The sequence below is a fragment of the Triturus cristatus genome, chromosome 12 (genome assembly GCF_964204655.1).
Source record: "Triturus cristatus chromosome 12, aTriCri1.1, whole genome shotgun sequence".
Taxonomy (NCBI): Eukaryota; Metazoa; Chordata; class Amphibia; order Caudata; family Salamandridae; genus Triturus; species Triturus cristatus.
The window spans coordinates 8,002,051-8,018,219 of NC_140595.1; the positions used below are offsets into that span (position 1 = coordinate 8,002,051).

At 46.5% G+C, this 16,169-nt stretch overlaps 1 protein-coding gene across 3 annotated transcripts in view; it reads left to right on the plus strand.

The window, feature by feature from the left end:
* The first annotated feature begins 307 nt into the window (after positions 1–307).
* Positions 308–16,169, plus strand: part of ABCA7 (ATP binding cassette subfamily A member 7) — a 194,185-nt gene continuing 178,323 nt past the window's right edge. For all 3 annotated transcript variants that reach the window (XR_014972219.1, XM_085638576.1, XM_085638577.1), the window contains exons 1-2: positions 308–598; positions 15,649–15,860. Coding sequence is in view for 2 of the 3 variants with exons in the window: in XM_085638576.1 (XP_085494702.1) it covers positions 15,795–15,860 (66 nt within the window). In the remaining variant the exon portion in view is untranslated. The remainder of the gene's footprint in view (positions 599–15,648; positions 15,861–16,169) is intronic.

The window sequence follows — 16,169 nt, forward strand, 5'->3', positions numbered from 1 at the left end:
ACCCTCACCTGCCCCCTCCAGCCCCCATCTTCTCTCACAAGCCCTTCTTTGCCCTCATCTGCCCTCCCTACATCCACCTCAGCCCAGGCCCCAGCCTTTCATCATGACAGCTAGTGACCTCACCACGCACCGCCCCCGCTGCGGCTGCTTGTATAATCCCTCTGACCGACAGCCCTGGTGGCCAACGGAACTGTTCGTGCAGACTGAGTACCTGTCTGTCAACCAGGAGGCGGGCATTCGGGTGCGGTCTGAGCGGTGATTGGCTGCCCTCTGAGACTCTCCCCTGCCGTTGGCTGAGACCGCCGGCTCCGTGTTGATGCTCGCAGCGGTGGGATCAGCAGGCAGTGCGCCGTATTCCGGGCTCAGGGTCCCGGGTCGGAGGTGAGAGGGAGCCGGGAAACAAAGACGCGAAGTCAGGGCTCGTGGGCAGCTGGACACACCACTTCCGCAGCTGCCAGGGGCATTCTGGGAGTCGTAGTCCGGTAATAACATCTTCCACCTGCACCACTCATGCCCTCCAGCGGAAGTGACGTCACTTAGGGGGCCACCAGAAGAGGCCTGGCTTGTGGAGGTCATGCAAGAGGTCATGGAGTAGCATGTATGTTTATTGAGGGCCATGGGAAGGGAAGTGCCTTGGAGATGTCAAGAGAGGGGTGGGGGGTGTAACTTCATGGGGGTCATGGAAATGGGGGTGTCTTCTAAGAGGCCATTAGAAGGGGGTCTGTCTTGATGAGGTGTCACTAAAAGGGTTGTGTCTTCTAAGAGGTCATAACAAGGGAGTTTGTCTAGAGGGGGGTCATTGAAAGAGGTGTCTTTTAAGCGGTCATGAGGAGAGGGGTTTTATTATGTATTTATTTATGCGTCTTTATATAGCGCGGACTTTACTCGAAGGTGTCAGAGCGCTTCACAATAGGAACAGTAACGTTACATGAGGAGAAAATTACAAGTGTGCATAGTAAAAGAGCAAACGTTACGTTACATGAGGAAAAAGTGACAATTGTGCAAGTAACAACAGTAAACAAGATACAAGATGAGGTAGCAAACGATACGTTACAAGAGGAAAGAGTGACAAGTGTGCATGTTACATAAGCATACTGGATACAAGTAGAGATATAAAACTGCAATAAGTGGCAGTCACTCCAAACACAAGAACACACTAGGAAGGCACTTCTATAGGCATGGAGTACAGAATTTCCTATAGTGAAAGAACTTACTTGAGGGAATAGAGAGGGCGTGAATTAGGTTTGGAAGTGTCCTTGAAGGAGGAGAAGTTTGAGGTCAGTTTTTAAGGCCTGGGAAGAGGTGGTTGGCCGGAGCTGAGGCGAAGCGAGTCCCAGATTCTCACCGCGTTGCCTGAAAAGGATTTGGCTATCGATCTTTCCTTCTTGAAAGTGGGAGTTTCAAGCAATACATTTTCTGCATTACGTGATGGTCTGGAGCCTCCAGAGAGTTTCAGTTTATTCGCCAGGTAGCGAGGGGAGGATGAGTGCAAGGCTTTGTGGGTGATACAGGCAGTCTTGTAGATAGATCTTGCCATGATGGGCAAAATGATAAAATGGGCATGATGTGGTCGCTTCTTTTGGCCCCATATATGGAAGGAGCTGCTGAATGGAGAACAGACTTCAGGGGGGACAGGTGGGATTTGGGGTGGCCAGTAAGAAGAGAATTGCGGTAGTCCAGTCTGGAGAGAACCAGCGATTGGACCAGGGTTTTAAGGTCTTGCTCCGGGAAGAAGCGAAAAATCCCCCAAAGAAAGAGCAGTTGGTATCGAGCGGCCTTTGCAATGGAATTAATGTGGGAGAGTAGATTGAGTCTTTTCTCGAGTACGACACCAAGGGATTTTGCGCTGTCGACAATGATGGGTTTATTGTTAAGTAGATTCATCTGATCCATCCATGATTGAACCGGAGGAGGAGGTAGTGAGGAGGAGAGGAGGAGGAATTCAGTTTTGGAGGGATTCAGAATCAGTTGATGAGTAAGCATCCAGTTTTGAATGGAGTCGAGAGTAGAGTTTAGGATGGAGAGATCGTGAGTGGATGCCACCTTGAGGTAGATTTGAGTGTCGTCCGTATAGAGATGATAGAGGATCCCAGATTTACTTAGGAGATTTCCCAAGGGTTGCAGATAGACGTTGAACAATGTGGGTGCAAGTATAGAGCCTTGAGGGACACCAGGACCGACTGCCAAAGGAGATGAAAGACTGTTCGCTATTTTGATCATTTGGATCTATCAGAGAGGAAGGAAGCAAACCATTTAAACACAGTGCCCTCCATGCCCATTCTCTGTTGAAGAGTGTTAAGGAGAGTGTTGTGGTTGACAGTGTCAAAGGCTGCAGAAAGGTCAAGGAGGATTAAAAGACAAGACTCCCCCAAATCGAGTATCCGCAGCGCGTCATCCATCACTTGCAGCAGGGCTGTTTCCGTGCTGCAGTTTTGCATGAAGCCAGACTGGAAATTGTCAAGAAGATCATTGTCCTTGATATGAAGGGAAAGTTGTTTCGGAACACAACTTTCTGTGATTTTCGCTAGAAAAGGTAGGTTAGTGATGGGGCGGTAGTTGTTGAGGTCGTTCGCATCAGTGGTGGGTTTTTTAAGAAGAGGGGTGACCTGCCCAGTTTTGAAGGACACAGGATGGGAGCCTAGACTGAGGGAGAGGTTAACCAGAGTGGTCCAATAGGAGAGAGAATAGGTATAGAAGTTGATGGCAATGGCGCTAGGGATGGGGTAAAGAGAATGGCTGGAGGCCTTAGTTTCGAGGATGCATTTGAGGAGGGCATCTTCAGAGATGGTGTCAAAGTTCTGCCAAATGGCTAAGGATTTGCGCTCCTCTGGAGAGGTAGAATGAATGACGTGCTCCACAAGGGATTTCACTTTTCCATCAAAGAATATAGCGAATTCCGCTGCTTTCTTTGTAGAGTCCTCCAACTTGGGGGTTGGGGGAGAGCAGTTTGGATTGTTGATGAGGTCGAATAGTTTTTTGGGTCTATTTTTGGCTGAGTCAAGGAGGGTTCTGAAGTGTGATGCTTTTTCAAGAAAGATGTGCTTGTGGTACTTGGATCTTGCTGAGCGAAGCGTAGCAAGATTATTGGTGGATGGAGCTTGTCTCCATTGTTTCTCCAGGATTCTTAGGTACTTCCTTTCTTCATAAAGGTTTTTTTTTAACCAAGGTGCAGAGGGAGTAGGCCTTTTCTTTTTGCTTTGGAGAGGCCACATGTCTTGTAGGCATTCTGGGTGTAAAACATTCCAACTTTTCTGAAAAGATGAACATTTGTGGAAAATATTGTAAATTTTTTTGCATGTGGGGGATGGTAATTTGCACAGGAATATGTGAAAAAGATGTTGAATATCCATATAAACTTTCCTCAAAATAATGCAAGAAATATTGTCTGATAAGCACCTGCTGTAATTGTTTGCAACTTTCTTTAAGGCTTAGAGCACAAACTGACAGAAATATGTGGACTTTTATCTTCATGTTCATTCCTCTCTTAAGCTCCTCTTTGTGCATTTGAATATGAAGATGATTTGGGTACTCTAGTCTAGGGGTCTCCAACCTTTTCTGTAGTGAGAGCTACTTCTGATTAGTGAAAATCATTGTGAGATATATTGACGGCCAAGCCACTCGTACCGTGTTACCAGACAAGCTACACCCAGCTTCATTGACTTTCACCCTAATGTCCATAGAGCAAGGTACTGTGGTTTGGACAAAATACTTTGACTGGGCACTCTATGACAGGGCTGCATAGTGTGTCAGTGACACTGTGGTGTTTGGGGAGGTATGAACATGTGTGCGTATGAATGGGATATATGTGTATGGGTATCTGAGAGTTTGTGTTGTATGTACTTGTTGCACAGGACATAGCTTATGTCATATGTGGCACTGTTACACAAGATACAACCAATTTTTGAAAATGCGAAAAATTTGAAGTGTAGAAAATATGGAACATTTTTCTGCACTTTAAATTTCTCCTACTTCAAATATTAGCTGCATTTTTCATTTATAAATATGGCACAGTGTCTATCAGCCTCTGGGAGCAAGTTGCCTGCTGTGTATAAAGGTGACACTTTTAAACAGGAGTAAATTAAACTGAAGAGTTAACGTTGTGTTCATAGAGTCCATAAAATTCAGCATTTACATTTAATCCCATTTCCAAGTGCCTCATTTACAAACAGCAGGCATCTTGCACCCAGTGCCTGTAAACAAGGTGCCATATTTGTAACAGAAAAATACAGCCTTTTATTTAACTGGGAGGAATTTAAAGTGAAGAAACATGCTTCATAAAACATTAAACCGAATAAATAAGACAAGAGTCTTAACCCCTTCCCTGCTCATGACGGAGTGGTTCCGTCATGCTGCGGCCGTTGGCGACCGCTCCGCCCACGCGGCACTGATTCCCCGCCTGTGCGGGCGATCAATGCAAGTGGGCGGAGTCGTGACGGAACCACTCCGTCATGAGCACAGCGCACCCATGGCTCATGACGGAGTGGCGGCGCCGCAAACACCCCAAACCCCCCCCAGCGCCGCGGCAAAATTCGTGCCGCGGCGAAGGGGTTAAACAATAGGCGCACTACCCTAGAACTCAGAATGAGTGTATTAGGTTCAAATTGCAAAACAATATTCAAGCATCAAACAAGGAAAGCTTTTACATTGTTAAACCACATTAATCCATGAGTCCATAGATGTATCTCTTGAAATCAAAAAACATGCGGATTGTCTTCAAGCCCATATTCACAGTGCTTTCTTTATTCAGCAATTTCAACATGGGAACAGCTTTCATTTTAAGTATTGTCACAACCATGTAAAAGCTTTCCTTGTTTGATGCTTGAATATTGTTTTGCAATTTGAACCTAATACACTCAGTCTGAGTTCTGGGGTAGTGCGCCTATTGTTTAAGACTCTTGTCTTATTTATTCGGTTCATTGTGAATTGGTGGCACGGCGAAACCACCACAGCAGGCGCACACCGATGTTGATACTTGTGTATATAGTATAACATAACTTGTTTAGCATTTACAAACAGAGTGCATTATCGCTGCTTTTTTCTTCATCATAAAACATTAAGACATAATTGGCCTAATTGAAAGTGGAGAAAAACATCAAGACTTAACGTTTCATGGAAATACTTTTCTTCACTTTAAAAAAATGACTGTATTTTTCAGTTATAAATATGGCACAGTGTCTACTGGCCACTAGAAGTAAGAGGCCCGCTGTTTGTAAATGCAACACTTTGAAATGGGAGAAAATTAAATTCAAGAATTAACCTAATCATTAAGGTAATTTTTCATTTTCATTTTCTCTCATTTAAAAGCATTCAGAAGCTTCGTTTTCTTCTCATGCTCCATTATTGAAGTTGACAAGGACTTTTATTTAAGTGTTAAATACATGAGTGCTTCAGTTCTTCACCTCTGTGCCCCAGCCTGGGTCATAAATCCGACTCGGCACTGCTCGTTATCAGGCCCTGCTGTCTGCAGCCTGGTGATAATAATGTAAAATGAACACCACCTTCCCTTGACCTTAAAAGGAAAATGTACCATGTGCTTATTTAAAAATGAACTCAAGGCTGCGAGCTACTCTGAAGGTGCCTGTGAGCTACTGGTAGCTTGTGATCTACTGGTTGGAGACACCAGTGCCTGATCGACATATTCATATGGATGTCTGGTATGAAATTTACATTTAAGCTTAAAAATACTGGATTCCTCCTATTACCAGCTAAGAGCGCTATGGTCCTCCTCCCTAACTAGATAGCTAAGCTAAGGACCCTAAAGATATTTCCAGATGTTATGAAAGCAGCCATTTACCTTGGTGCCACGCTGGGTAGCTCCATCAGCAGTACTTACTTTGAGCCAGTGGTTTCCAGTGCTCGGCACCAGCACTTCATTGCCAACACCAGCACTTATGACAGTCTGCCACATGGTTGCGATGTGTGCCTAATTTGGAGACCAACACAACAACATGTGTTTATTACTTCAATATACATTAAAAATGACTTACACCTGCTGCCAAAGCCATTCCTATAGGTTTGAGAGCCTGGAATAGGCGTAATGGCCAAACTTGTACGAGTGTGATTGTTAGCAATTTGCTTGTTACTGTACTTGGCAGAACGGACAGCGGCAGTGGGCAGTGGGTGGTGGAAGCGAGGTGGCCACCTGAAGAAGGCCCTCACACACACACATATATATATATATTTATTTTTACAAATTAAGCACTGCCCTCAGCCTTGACCTCAGTATCAAAAACTCATGGAGTGCGATAGATTTCAACTGAAGCTGATTCTTGACATCAGCCCTTCATCTTGGATTCCAAAACCAGCTTTTTTTTTATCTTCTGAGTTCTCATGACTGAGTCTGCCTCCCCAGGTTCATTTTCTGTTCTTCAGCCCACGGATTTCACACCTGGCTTCTTAAACTCTGGTCTTTTATTCTCTGAGTTCTCACCTGTGTTCTACAGCCCTGGCTATCCCACGCATAGGTTGTGCAACTCTTTGCTAAGAAAGGATCACCTTACACTCGTCATTTGTCCTCTCAGGCTCTTGGGTGTCTGGTTGGGTTTCCATAGGGACTCTGTCCGATTGTGCATCGTGTGAGCCAATATCCGGGCTCTGGGGAGGCACTTGCAGGGGAAATTTGCAGAACATGTGAGCTGTCTCATAGCGAGTTCTGTTACAACATCCTGTCCACAAAATGCTAATATTTGTTGATTGTTTTTCAGAAATCTGTTTTGTACAGAGTTTCTACCGCTTTGCAGCGCTTACAGTCTAAAGGTGAGATTTGCATCAGATGAGTGATGCTTAAATGGAAGAGGTGAGACTTACAACCAGCGAGTGACAGTGCGCTGCAAGAAGTGAGACTCACAAGCGCGAGTAAAAGCGTACTCCAAGAGGTGATACTCACCTGTCGTACTCCATGGGTATGGCTGTGCTTCTAAGCTTTGGACTTGTACCCAGTTAGTACAGCGGTACCTGTTCTTCTGAGCTGTCTGTACCTGGTACTCCTGCCCCAGTCCTTTGAGCCCTCCTCTAGTTATTGGTATTTGTTGGTGGTCACGTGCCGTTCTTATGTGCTTTTTGTCTCCTGCAGGTTTCTGTATCTAACAGATTTCTGCTTCCGGAGGTTGGACTTCAGAGCCCCAGAAACAAATGCAGTGACACTAGAAGCTTACCATAGTACGTATTGTACAGCCAGTCTATCTTGTGGTGAGAGCCAGGTGCTTCCACAGGCCCGCTAGAGCAAAAACAAGATTTGAAACTTGACCGAGAGGTACAGAGTTAGAGAGAGACACTTTCTTAGAAGAAGTGTCACTATCTGAGCTAGATTCCTACCAAGTGACTCATTTAGCTGTTTGGATATATTGTCATTTCCTGATAAAGTATAGCACCCGCTACATACGGACCAGAAGTCTCAGCTATGCGAGTGCAGACCTCCTAACACAGCGCCTCTTCAGACAGAGGAAGCACAGAGGTAGATCCTAGGAGTCCAATAACCCAAACCTTGTATGGCTTTCAATCAGCACCTAAGAGCAAAATAAACTCCTTACCCCTCCGAGAGCAACTCACAACGAAGCTCTTTGATCTCGGCTACTACTGACCTAATACAGGAAAGGTCTAAAATGATGGCACAAAGTCCCACCTTCTAGTTAGAGCCTTAACACCTATTACACGACAGACTCACCCTTGTGCCCAAGCCGTGGAGTGATCCGAAGTGACCGCAAGGAGACACGTAGCACAATAGAAAGCTTCTAAATGAGTAAGTTCGAGTAGAAGTTGGTGGTATGCTACAGAGAACCTCTTTAAAAGAGTAGATTGGGTCTACTGCCACTTTTGGGGCTGGACTGAAGGGTTATACTCCCAGTAAACCTCTCTATGTTGAGAAAAAATGTATTAAAACGTCTTCTATGTCTACCTGTCTCGGCCTCATCTCTGATTGACCATAAAGATGGTTGACCTGCTATGTATGGAGCACCTACTTTTACTGAAATCTTTATTACTTTGGTTTTCCATATGGTCGAAAGAGGAAACAAGTTTTATGAAATCAATCCTTTTAGATTGCCTAACCCTGGATAACGTTTCTCATATCCCCTGGCTCTCTTACTTTTAATACCTTATTTGACTTGTCAGTGTGGAAGGATCCTCTCAAAGTTTTATCTCTTAATAAGAGGCTCATTGGGGCAACTTTATTTATCCCTCGGCTAGTTGGCAGAAAGTGCGAAGAGCTGAAAAAACCGACATTTGCTTTTTACATGTCGCTCACCCCTTGGGAAGGCTGTCGATACTATTTGTTCTTTGTAAATAACATCCAATACCGTTATGTGTTGACTAGACTACCGGTTGGTACGGTTCATCATTTGGTCACATTCCCTAATTTGAAGACTTGCCCCTCCTACATGAAACCCTGCCCAAGTGATGGTGACTAAGCAACGCCCATAGCACTGTATGTTGTTCTGGGATTTTTATAAGAATATTGGCTGCTATTATTTGAAACCAATTTTTCGTGCTCAATATATTGGAGATGATCAAAATGCACTGAATTTCCTGCTGGCCCTTGCTGACCACTTTGTTTGTTTTAACATTTCCCTTTTTATAACAAGGGTTAAACAACTCGGGAAAAGTATTGTGTTAGATATTATTAAGGGGTACATTTGGTGGTATTCTAAATTTTGCTTTTATGATCAGGAAATACAGTGGGGCTGTCTTTTTATATTAGCATTTTATGCTGCATTTTTATTGCATGTACTTTTATGGCTGTTATTGTACTGAACTGAGTAACTTGGTTTAGCTTAAAGTTCTTTTTCACCAAAGTTTTAGTTAAACGATTTTATGTAGAGTCCAATACAGAAGCAAAAGGTTTCTCAGGAGGAAGTGCCTTGGACTCTTGTACTGAAGTGGATGTGTCTGGCCTGAAGCTGTGTCCTTGGAGTTGTGTATAGAAGTAGATGTGTAGACGTGTCTGGCCTGAAGCTGTGTCCTTGGAGTTGTGTATAGAAGTAGACGTGTAGACGTGTCTGGCCTGAAGCTGTGTCCTTGGAGTTGTGTATAGAAGTAGACGTGTAGACGTGTCTGGCCTGAAGCTGTGTCCTTGAAGTTGTGTATAGAAGTAGACGTGTCTGGCCTGAAGTTGTATCCATCAATCAATCAGGGAATTGTAAGCGCGCTACTCACCTGCGAGGGTCTCAAGGCGCTGTAGGGGGAGGAGGCGTGCATATCCGTTCTGCCGAAGAGCCAGGTCTTGAGGGTCTTTCCGAAGGTGTTGAGGTTGGGGGTGAGTCTGATTTCTCCTGGTAGTTTGTTCCAGGTTCCGGCTCCAATGTGGGAGAATGATCTTCCGCCTGTTCTGGCTCTGTGGATGCGAGGGGTTTCAGCCAGTGCGAGGTTGGCAGGCCGGAGGTTTCTTTTGGGTACGTGGAAGTTTATTCTGTCATTGAGGTATATGGGTCCGTTGTTGTGCAGGCATTTGTAAGCGTTGGTGAGGATCTTGAAGGTGATTTATTTCTCCACGGGCAGCCAGAGGAGTCTCCGCAGGTGTTGGCTGATGTGTTTGTTGCGGGGGATGTCGAGGACTTCCGTTTTATCGGCGTTGAGTTTTAGGCAGCTGTTGGTCATCCAGACTGCGACGTCCTGCATTCCTTTCTGGAAGTTCAGTTTTGCGGTGGTGGGGTCTCTGGTGAGGGAGAGGATGAGCTGAGTGTCGTCTACGTAGGATACGAGGCCGTGTTGTCGGACGATGGCTGCGAGGGGGGCCATGTAGATGTTGAAAAGGGTCAGGCTCAGCGATGACCCCTGGGGGACTCCGCAGGTGATCTCCGTGGGGGCGGAGAGGAAGGGTGGTAGTCTGATCCTTTGGCTTCTTCCGGTGAGGAACGATTGGATCCAGTCCAGGGCAGTCCCTCGTATGCCGGCTTCGTGTACCCTGGTTACTAGAGTGCGGTGAGAGACGGTGTCGAAAGCTGTGGACAGGTCGAGGAGGATGAGGGCTGCTGAGTGGCCTTGGTCCAGGAGGGTGCGTATGTCATCTGTGGCGGCGAGAAGGGTGGTTTCGGTGCTGTGGTTGCTCCGGAATCCGGATTTGAGATGGGTCGAGGACGACATTTTCTTCGATGAATCGTGACAGTTCCCTGTTGACAGCTTTCTCTGCTACTTTGGCTGCGAAGGGGAGGAGCGAGATGGGCTGGTAGTTTTTGAGGTCGGTGGGGTTAGCCGCGGGCTTCTTGAGCCGGGGCCTGACTTCTGCGTGCTTCCAGCTGTCTGGGAAGGTGCCTGTTGTGAAGGTGGTGTTGATGGTCCGTTGCATTCCAGTCGCAATGGTGTCAGCTGCTCTGTGGTCTGTGGTAGATGTGCGGGGGGGTCTTGGAGTCTCAAAGCAAACGGTCTGTTAGTAAGCCTTGCCTTTGGAGTCCTACACACAAGCAGATGATTTGACAGGAAGCCGCACTCTTGTACAGAAGTAGTCAGTTTGGCCTAGAGCCATGCCCTTCATGTCCAGGATCAGATATGTCTGGCAGAAAGGTGTGCCCTGGGAGCCCTGTACCGAAGCAGATGAGCCCTTCTTGAAGCTGTTTCCTTGAAGTCTCATAAAGAAGCAGATGTGTTTAGGAGGAGGCCACGCCCTTTGAGACTTGTGTAGAAGAAGCTTGCTTTGGCAGGGAGCCATGTCCCTGAAGTCCCATGCTGAAGCAGATGGTGTCTGGCAGAAACTTGTGTCCTGGAGTAAATGCTCCTGTAGAAAGAGGTCCCCTGGATTCTTACACGTAAGCAAACATGTCTGAGAAGAAGAAATGTCTTTAGAGTCATGTACCTATGTAGATGGCTCTGGCAGGAAGCTACACACGCAGTCATATAGAGAAGTTTGTTGTTTAGCCAAACACCACTCCCTGGGGTACTGCCTAGAAGCAGATGGTGTGTCAGTAAGCCATGCCCTTCAGGTCCCACACAGAAGCAGACGGTGTCTTGCAGAAGGCTGTGTCCTGGTACACTCGTACAGAAGAAGATGGTCTTGCAGAGAGAGGCACCCTGATTCTCTAATGGAAGCACATGTGTCTGGGAGGAGGTTGTGTCCTTTGACTGTTGTATAGAAATAGAAGTTTTGATTAGAGGGGATGGATGTGTCCGGAAGTCGTACCCGTGAACTCTTGCACAGAAACACGTGTCGGGATGGAAGCCTCCGTACACAAGGAGTCTCATGCGTAAGTCGATGATCTTACAGGAAGGGGTCCCATGGAGTCCCATATGGAAGTAGATGTGTCTGGCAGGTAACCATGTCTTTATAGTCATGTATATATATAGATTGTCCGTCTGAAAGCCATTTCTCGGCGCCCATACATAAAAAGGTGTGTCTGGCAGGAATCTGTACCTTGGAGCCTATACATAAACAGATGTGTCTGGCAGGAAGCTATTCCTTGGAGCCCATACATAAACAGATGTGTCTGGCAGGAAGCCATTCCTTGGATACCATACATAAACAGATGTGTCTGGCAGGAAGCTGTTCCTTGGAGCTCATACTTAAACAGATATGTCTGGCAGGAATCTGTACCTTGGAGCCTATACATAAGCAGATGTGTCTGGCAGGAAGCCGTTCCTTGGAGACCTGCATAAGGAGATGTGTCTGGCAGGACGCTTTTCCTTGGAGCTCATACATAAACAGATGTGTCTGGCAGGAAGCCATTCCTTGGAGCCCATACATAAACAGATGTGTCTGGCAAGAATCTGTACCTTGGAGCCTATACACAAACAGATGTGTCTGGCAGGAAGCTGTTCCTTGGAGCCCATATATAAACAGATGTGTCTGGCAGGAATCTGTACCTTGAAGCCTATATATAAGCAGATGTGTCTGGCAGGAAGCCGTCCCTTGGAGACATACAGATGTGTCTGGCAGGAAGCTGTACCTTGGAGACCTTCATAAGCAGATGTTTCTGGCAGAATGCTGTTCCTTGGAACCTATACATAAACATGTGTCTGGCAGGAAGCTGTTCCTTGGAACCCATACATAAACATGTGTCTGGCAGGAAGCTGTTCCTTCGAGCCCATACATAAGCAGATGTGTCTGGCAGGAAGCCGTTCCTTGAAGACCATAAATAAACAGATGTGTCTAGCAGGAAGCTGTTTTTTGGAGACCTGCAAAGGCTGATGTCTGTCAGCAAGCTGTTACCTGCAGTCCATATATAAGCAGATGGGTCTGGCAGAAAGCGGTTACTTGGAGCCCATACAAATGTAGATATGTCTTGTCAGGAAGCCATTCCTTGGAGCCCATACATAAACAGATGTGTCTGGCAGGAAGCTATTCCTTGGAGCCCATACATAAACAGATGTGTCTGGCAGGAAGCCATTCCTTGGATACCATACATAAACAGATGTGTCTGGCAGGAAGCTGTTCCTTGGAGCTCATACTTAAACAGATATGTCTGGCAGGAATCTGTACCTTGGAGCCTATACATAAGCAGATGTGTCTGGCAGGAAGCCGTTCCTTGGAGACCTGCATAAGGAGATGTGTCTGGCAGGACGCTTTTCCTTGGAGCTCATACATAAACAGATGTGTCTGGCAGGAAGCCATTCCTTGGAGCCCATACATAAACAGATGTGTCTGGCAAGAATCTGTACCTTGGAGCCTATACACAAACAGATGTGTCTGGCAGGAAGCTGTTCCTTGGAGCCCATATATAAACAGATGTGTCTGGCAGGAATCTGTACCTTGAAGCCTATATATAAGCAGATGTGTCTGGCAGGAAGCCGTCCCTTGGAGACATACAGATGTGTCTGGCAGGAAGCTGTACCTTGGAGACCTTCATAAGCAGATGTTTCTGGCAGAATGCTGTTCCTTGGAACCTATACATAAACATGTGTCTGGCAGGAAGCTGTTCCTTGGAACCCATACATAAACATGTGTCTGGCAGGAAGCTGTTCCTTCGAGCCCATACATAAGCAGATGTGTCTGGCAGGAAGCCGTTCCTTGAAGACCATAAATAAACAGATGTGTCTAGCAGGAAGCTGTTTTTTGGAGACCTGCAAAGGCTGATGTCTGTCAGCAAGCTGTTACCTGCAGTCCATATATAAGCAGATGGGTCTGGCAGAAAGCGGTTACTTGGAGCCCATACAAATGTAGATATGTCTTGTCAGGAAGCCATTCCTTGGAGCCCATACATAAACAGATGTGTCTGTCAGGAAGCTGTTTCTTGGAGCCCATACATAAACAGATGTGTCTGGCAGGAAGCTGTACATTGGAGCCCATACATAAGCAGATGTGTCTGGCAGGAAGCTGTTCCTTGGAGCCTATACATAAGCAGATGTGTCTGGCAGGAAGCTGTTCCTTGGAAACCATACATAAACAGCTGTGTCTGGCAGGAATCTGTACCTTGGAGCCCATACACAAGCAGATGTGTCTGTCAGGAAGCTGTTTCTTGGAGCCCATACATAAGCAGATTTGCCATACCTTGATGCTGTTCCCCAGAGCCCATACATAAGCAGTTGTGTCTGGCAGGAAGCTGGTCCATAGAGCCCATGTATAAGCAGATGTGTCTAGCAGGAAACAATTCTGTGGAGTTCATATATAAGCAGATGTGTCATACCTGGAAGGTGTTCCCCGGAGCCCATACATAAGCAGATGTGTCTGGCAGGATTCTGTACCTTGCAGCCTATTCATAAGCAGATGTGTCTGGCAGGAAGGCATTCCTTGGATACCATACATAAACAGCTGTGTCTGGCAGGAAGCTGTTCCTTGGAGCCCATACTTAAACAGATATGTCTGGCAGGAATCTGTACCTTGGAGCTTATACATAAGCAGATGTGTCTGGCAGGAAGCTGTTCCTTGGAGACCTACATAAGCAGATGTGTCTGACAGGAAGCCGTTCCTTGGAGACCTGCATAAGGATATGTGTCTGGCAGGAAGCCGTTCCTTGGAGACCTACATAAGCAGATGTGTCTGGCAGGACGCTGTTCCTTGGAGCCCATACATAAACAGATGTGTCTGGCAGGAAGCCATTACTTGGAGCCCATACATAAACAGATGTGTCTGGCAGGAATCTGTACCTTGGAGCCTATACATAAACAGATGTGTCTGGCGGGAATCTGTACCTTGGAGCCTATACATAAACAGATGTGTCTGGCAGGAAGCCGTTCCTTGGAGCCCATATATAAGCAGATGTGTCATACCTGGAAGCCGTTGCCCGGAGCCCATACATAAGCAGATGTGTCTAGCAGGAAGCCATTCTTTGGGGACCTACATAAGCAGATGTTTCTGGCAGGAAATAAGTCCGTGGAGTCCATATATAAGCAGATGTGCCGGACAGCAGATTCCTTGCAGCCCTGAACAGAAGGCGGTGGCTCTAGCAGGAAGCTGTGTCCTCCGCATCCAGTCTGGTATCAGCTGTGCTTGGACTAGGCCTGGGCGGTAAATTCCGTTCCGCTCGCGGAATTTGCGGAATTTCGGTAATTTTGCATTACGCGGAGAACGCAAAATTGCCCAAAATTCTGCTTTCCGCGACTTCGCGAAATTTTTTCTTGTTCGCGTTCTCAAAATGCGTGTTCGCGAGATATTTCTCCCCGAGCACGCAAACAGCAACTGTGAACAGGAAAAAAGCATCGCGAACATGCAATTCCGCGTGTTCGCAGAATTTCTGCATGTTCGCGGAGATTTTTTACCGTTTCGCGGAGATTTGCGTAACGCGATTACGCAGATTCCGCCCACCCCTAGCTTGGACTTTGATCTTGTAAGAAGAGCTCCCGCCCTCTAGTTATTCTGTGGGGTTTGTTTTCACTTGCATCTCCACTAGGCAGTCCAAACGCCCAACCTGACACATGCAGGGCTTATCTGACAGCAGTTGGCAACTGTAGGGTTTCTAGTGCGGAATAATTTTTTAAATTTTAAAACAATTTTTATGGCAAACATTTTTTCTAGCCGCTGGTGTATCAGCTCACCAGATAAGTGAATCTCTGTTCCTCAAATACACGAATGTGCTGAAGACAAACTGTTCTTTCCTGTCCAAGGCGGGCCAGTTCCAATTTCTACATTCATCTGGAGATTTTCAGGCCCGTATCCCATGACCGTTAGTGTCAATAAAACACCAGCTACGTTTTGATGGCACATTCCTACTGCTAGGGTCTGCACGGCAGCCGAATGGGCTACACTCTATGCACTGGACTTAAGCTTTACATTGAGATTAATCCGCTCAGCCTAACAGGGTCTTGAGCTCTGTCTGACTGAACTGATAATCTTAAGCTGCCACCCCTGCCCTCCTGTTTTTAACATGCACAAGAATGTACCTACATAGCGAAGGGGAGCTGAGGGCTTTGAGGAAAGCACAAGTTACTTGTACTCCTACTGTGCCATCCCTTATTCCTTCATAGAAGCCTCCTACCTTCCCAGGCTCTCAGACCTTAACGGAGGACACCCATGACTGGTGAAACGTAACTGAGAGGGAAGCTGAGAAAAGTGATTGCGTGGGTCCTAGGTGTCAGACGACTCCGCTTTCCAGTTGGGCTTCCGAGATGCTTGGGTAAAGCCCACTGGGCCTGCGACGTATGCAGATGACATTCCTTTTATATACAGGTGAGGGGTGGGTTAAGAGTCACAACAGTGAGTGATTTGTGCTTGCATTGCAGCATACCATGTGGCTCTTTGCTATTGCGTCACATCTTTCTGTGTTTGTGACATGAATGTTCTTTTAACAGGGAGGAGCCACAAGGTGTGCAGACTGTGTGGACGCTGGTGCCTCGTGAGTCCTCCAGATGATGCTGGCGCTCCCTGACCCTCAGAAATATACTTGCATCCGTGACTCAAGGCTTCAGATAATGCTGGTGCTGGCATCGCATACATCATGGCATTCTGGGTTCAGCTGGGACTCCTGCTGTGGAAGAACTTGACGTATCGAAGACGACAAACTGTAAGTCTCTCTCAGCCCTTCTCTGCAGCTTAAAGTACTTGGCAACTTCAATGTAAGGCGTAGGGTTATTTTTACTATTATGCAGCTCCTAGAAATATCTGATATCTCCCTCTTTTCCAGGCCAGCTCTGTGTGTATGCCGCAAGTACTCAGTCTCCTCCGACCACTACAAATGATGAATGCCTCATACTGGCAATGTGTGCCATAGCCACATGTGCATACTGACACCTTCCCCAATTACTGCTAGTGCTATGTGCACCCTCAAAGGCACATTCTGCTCCTGAAACTGCTGCCCCCCCCCCACCAATGA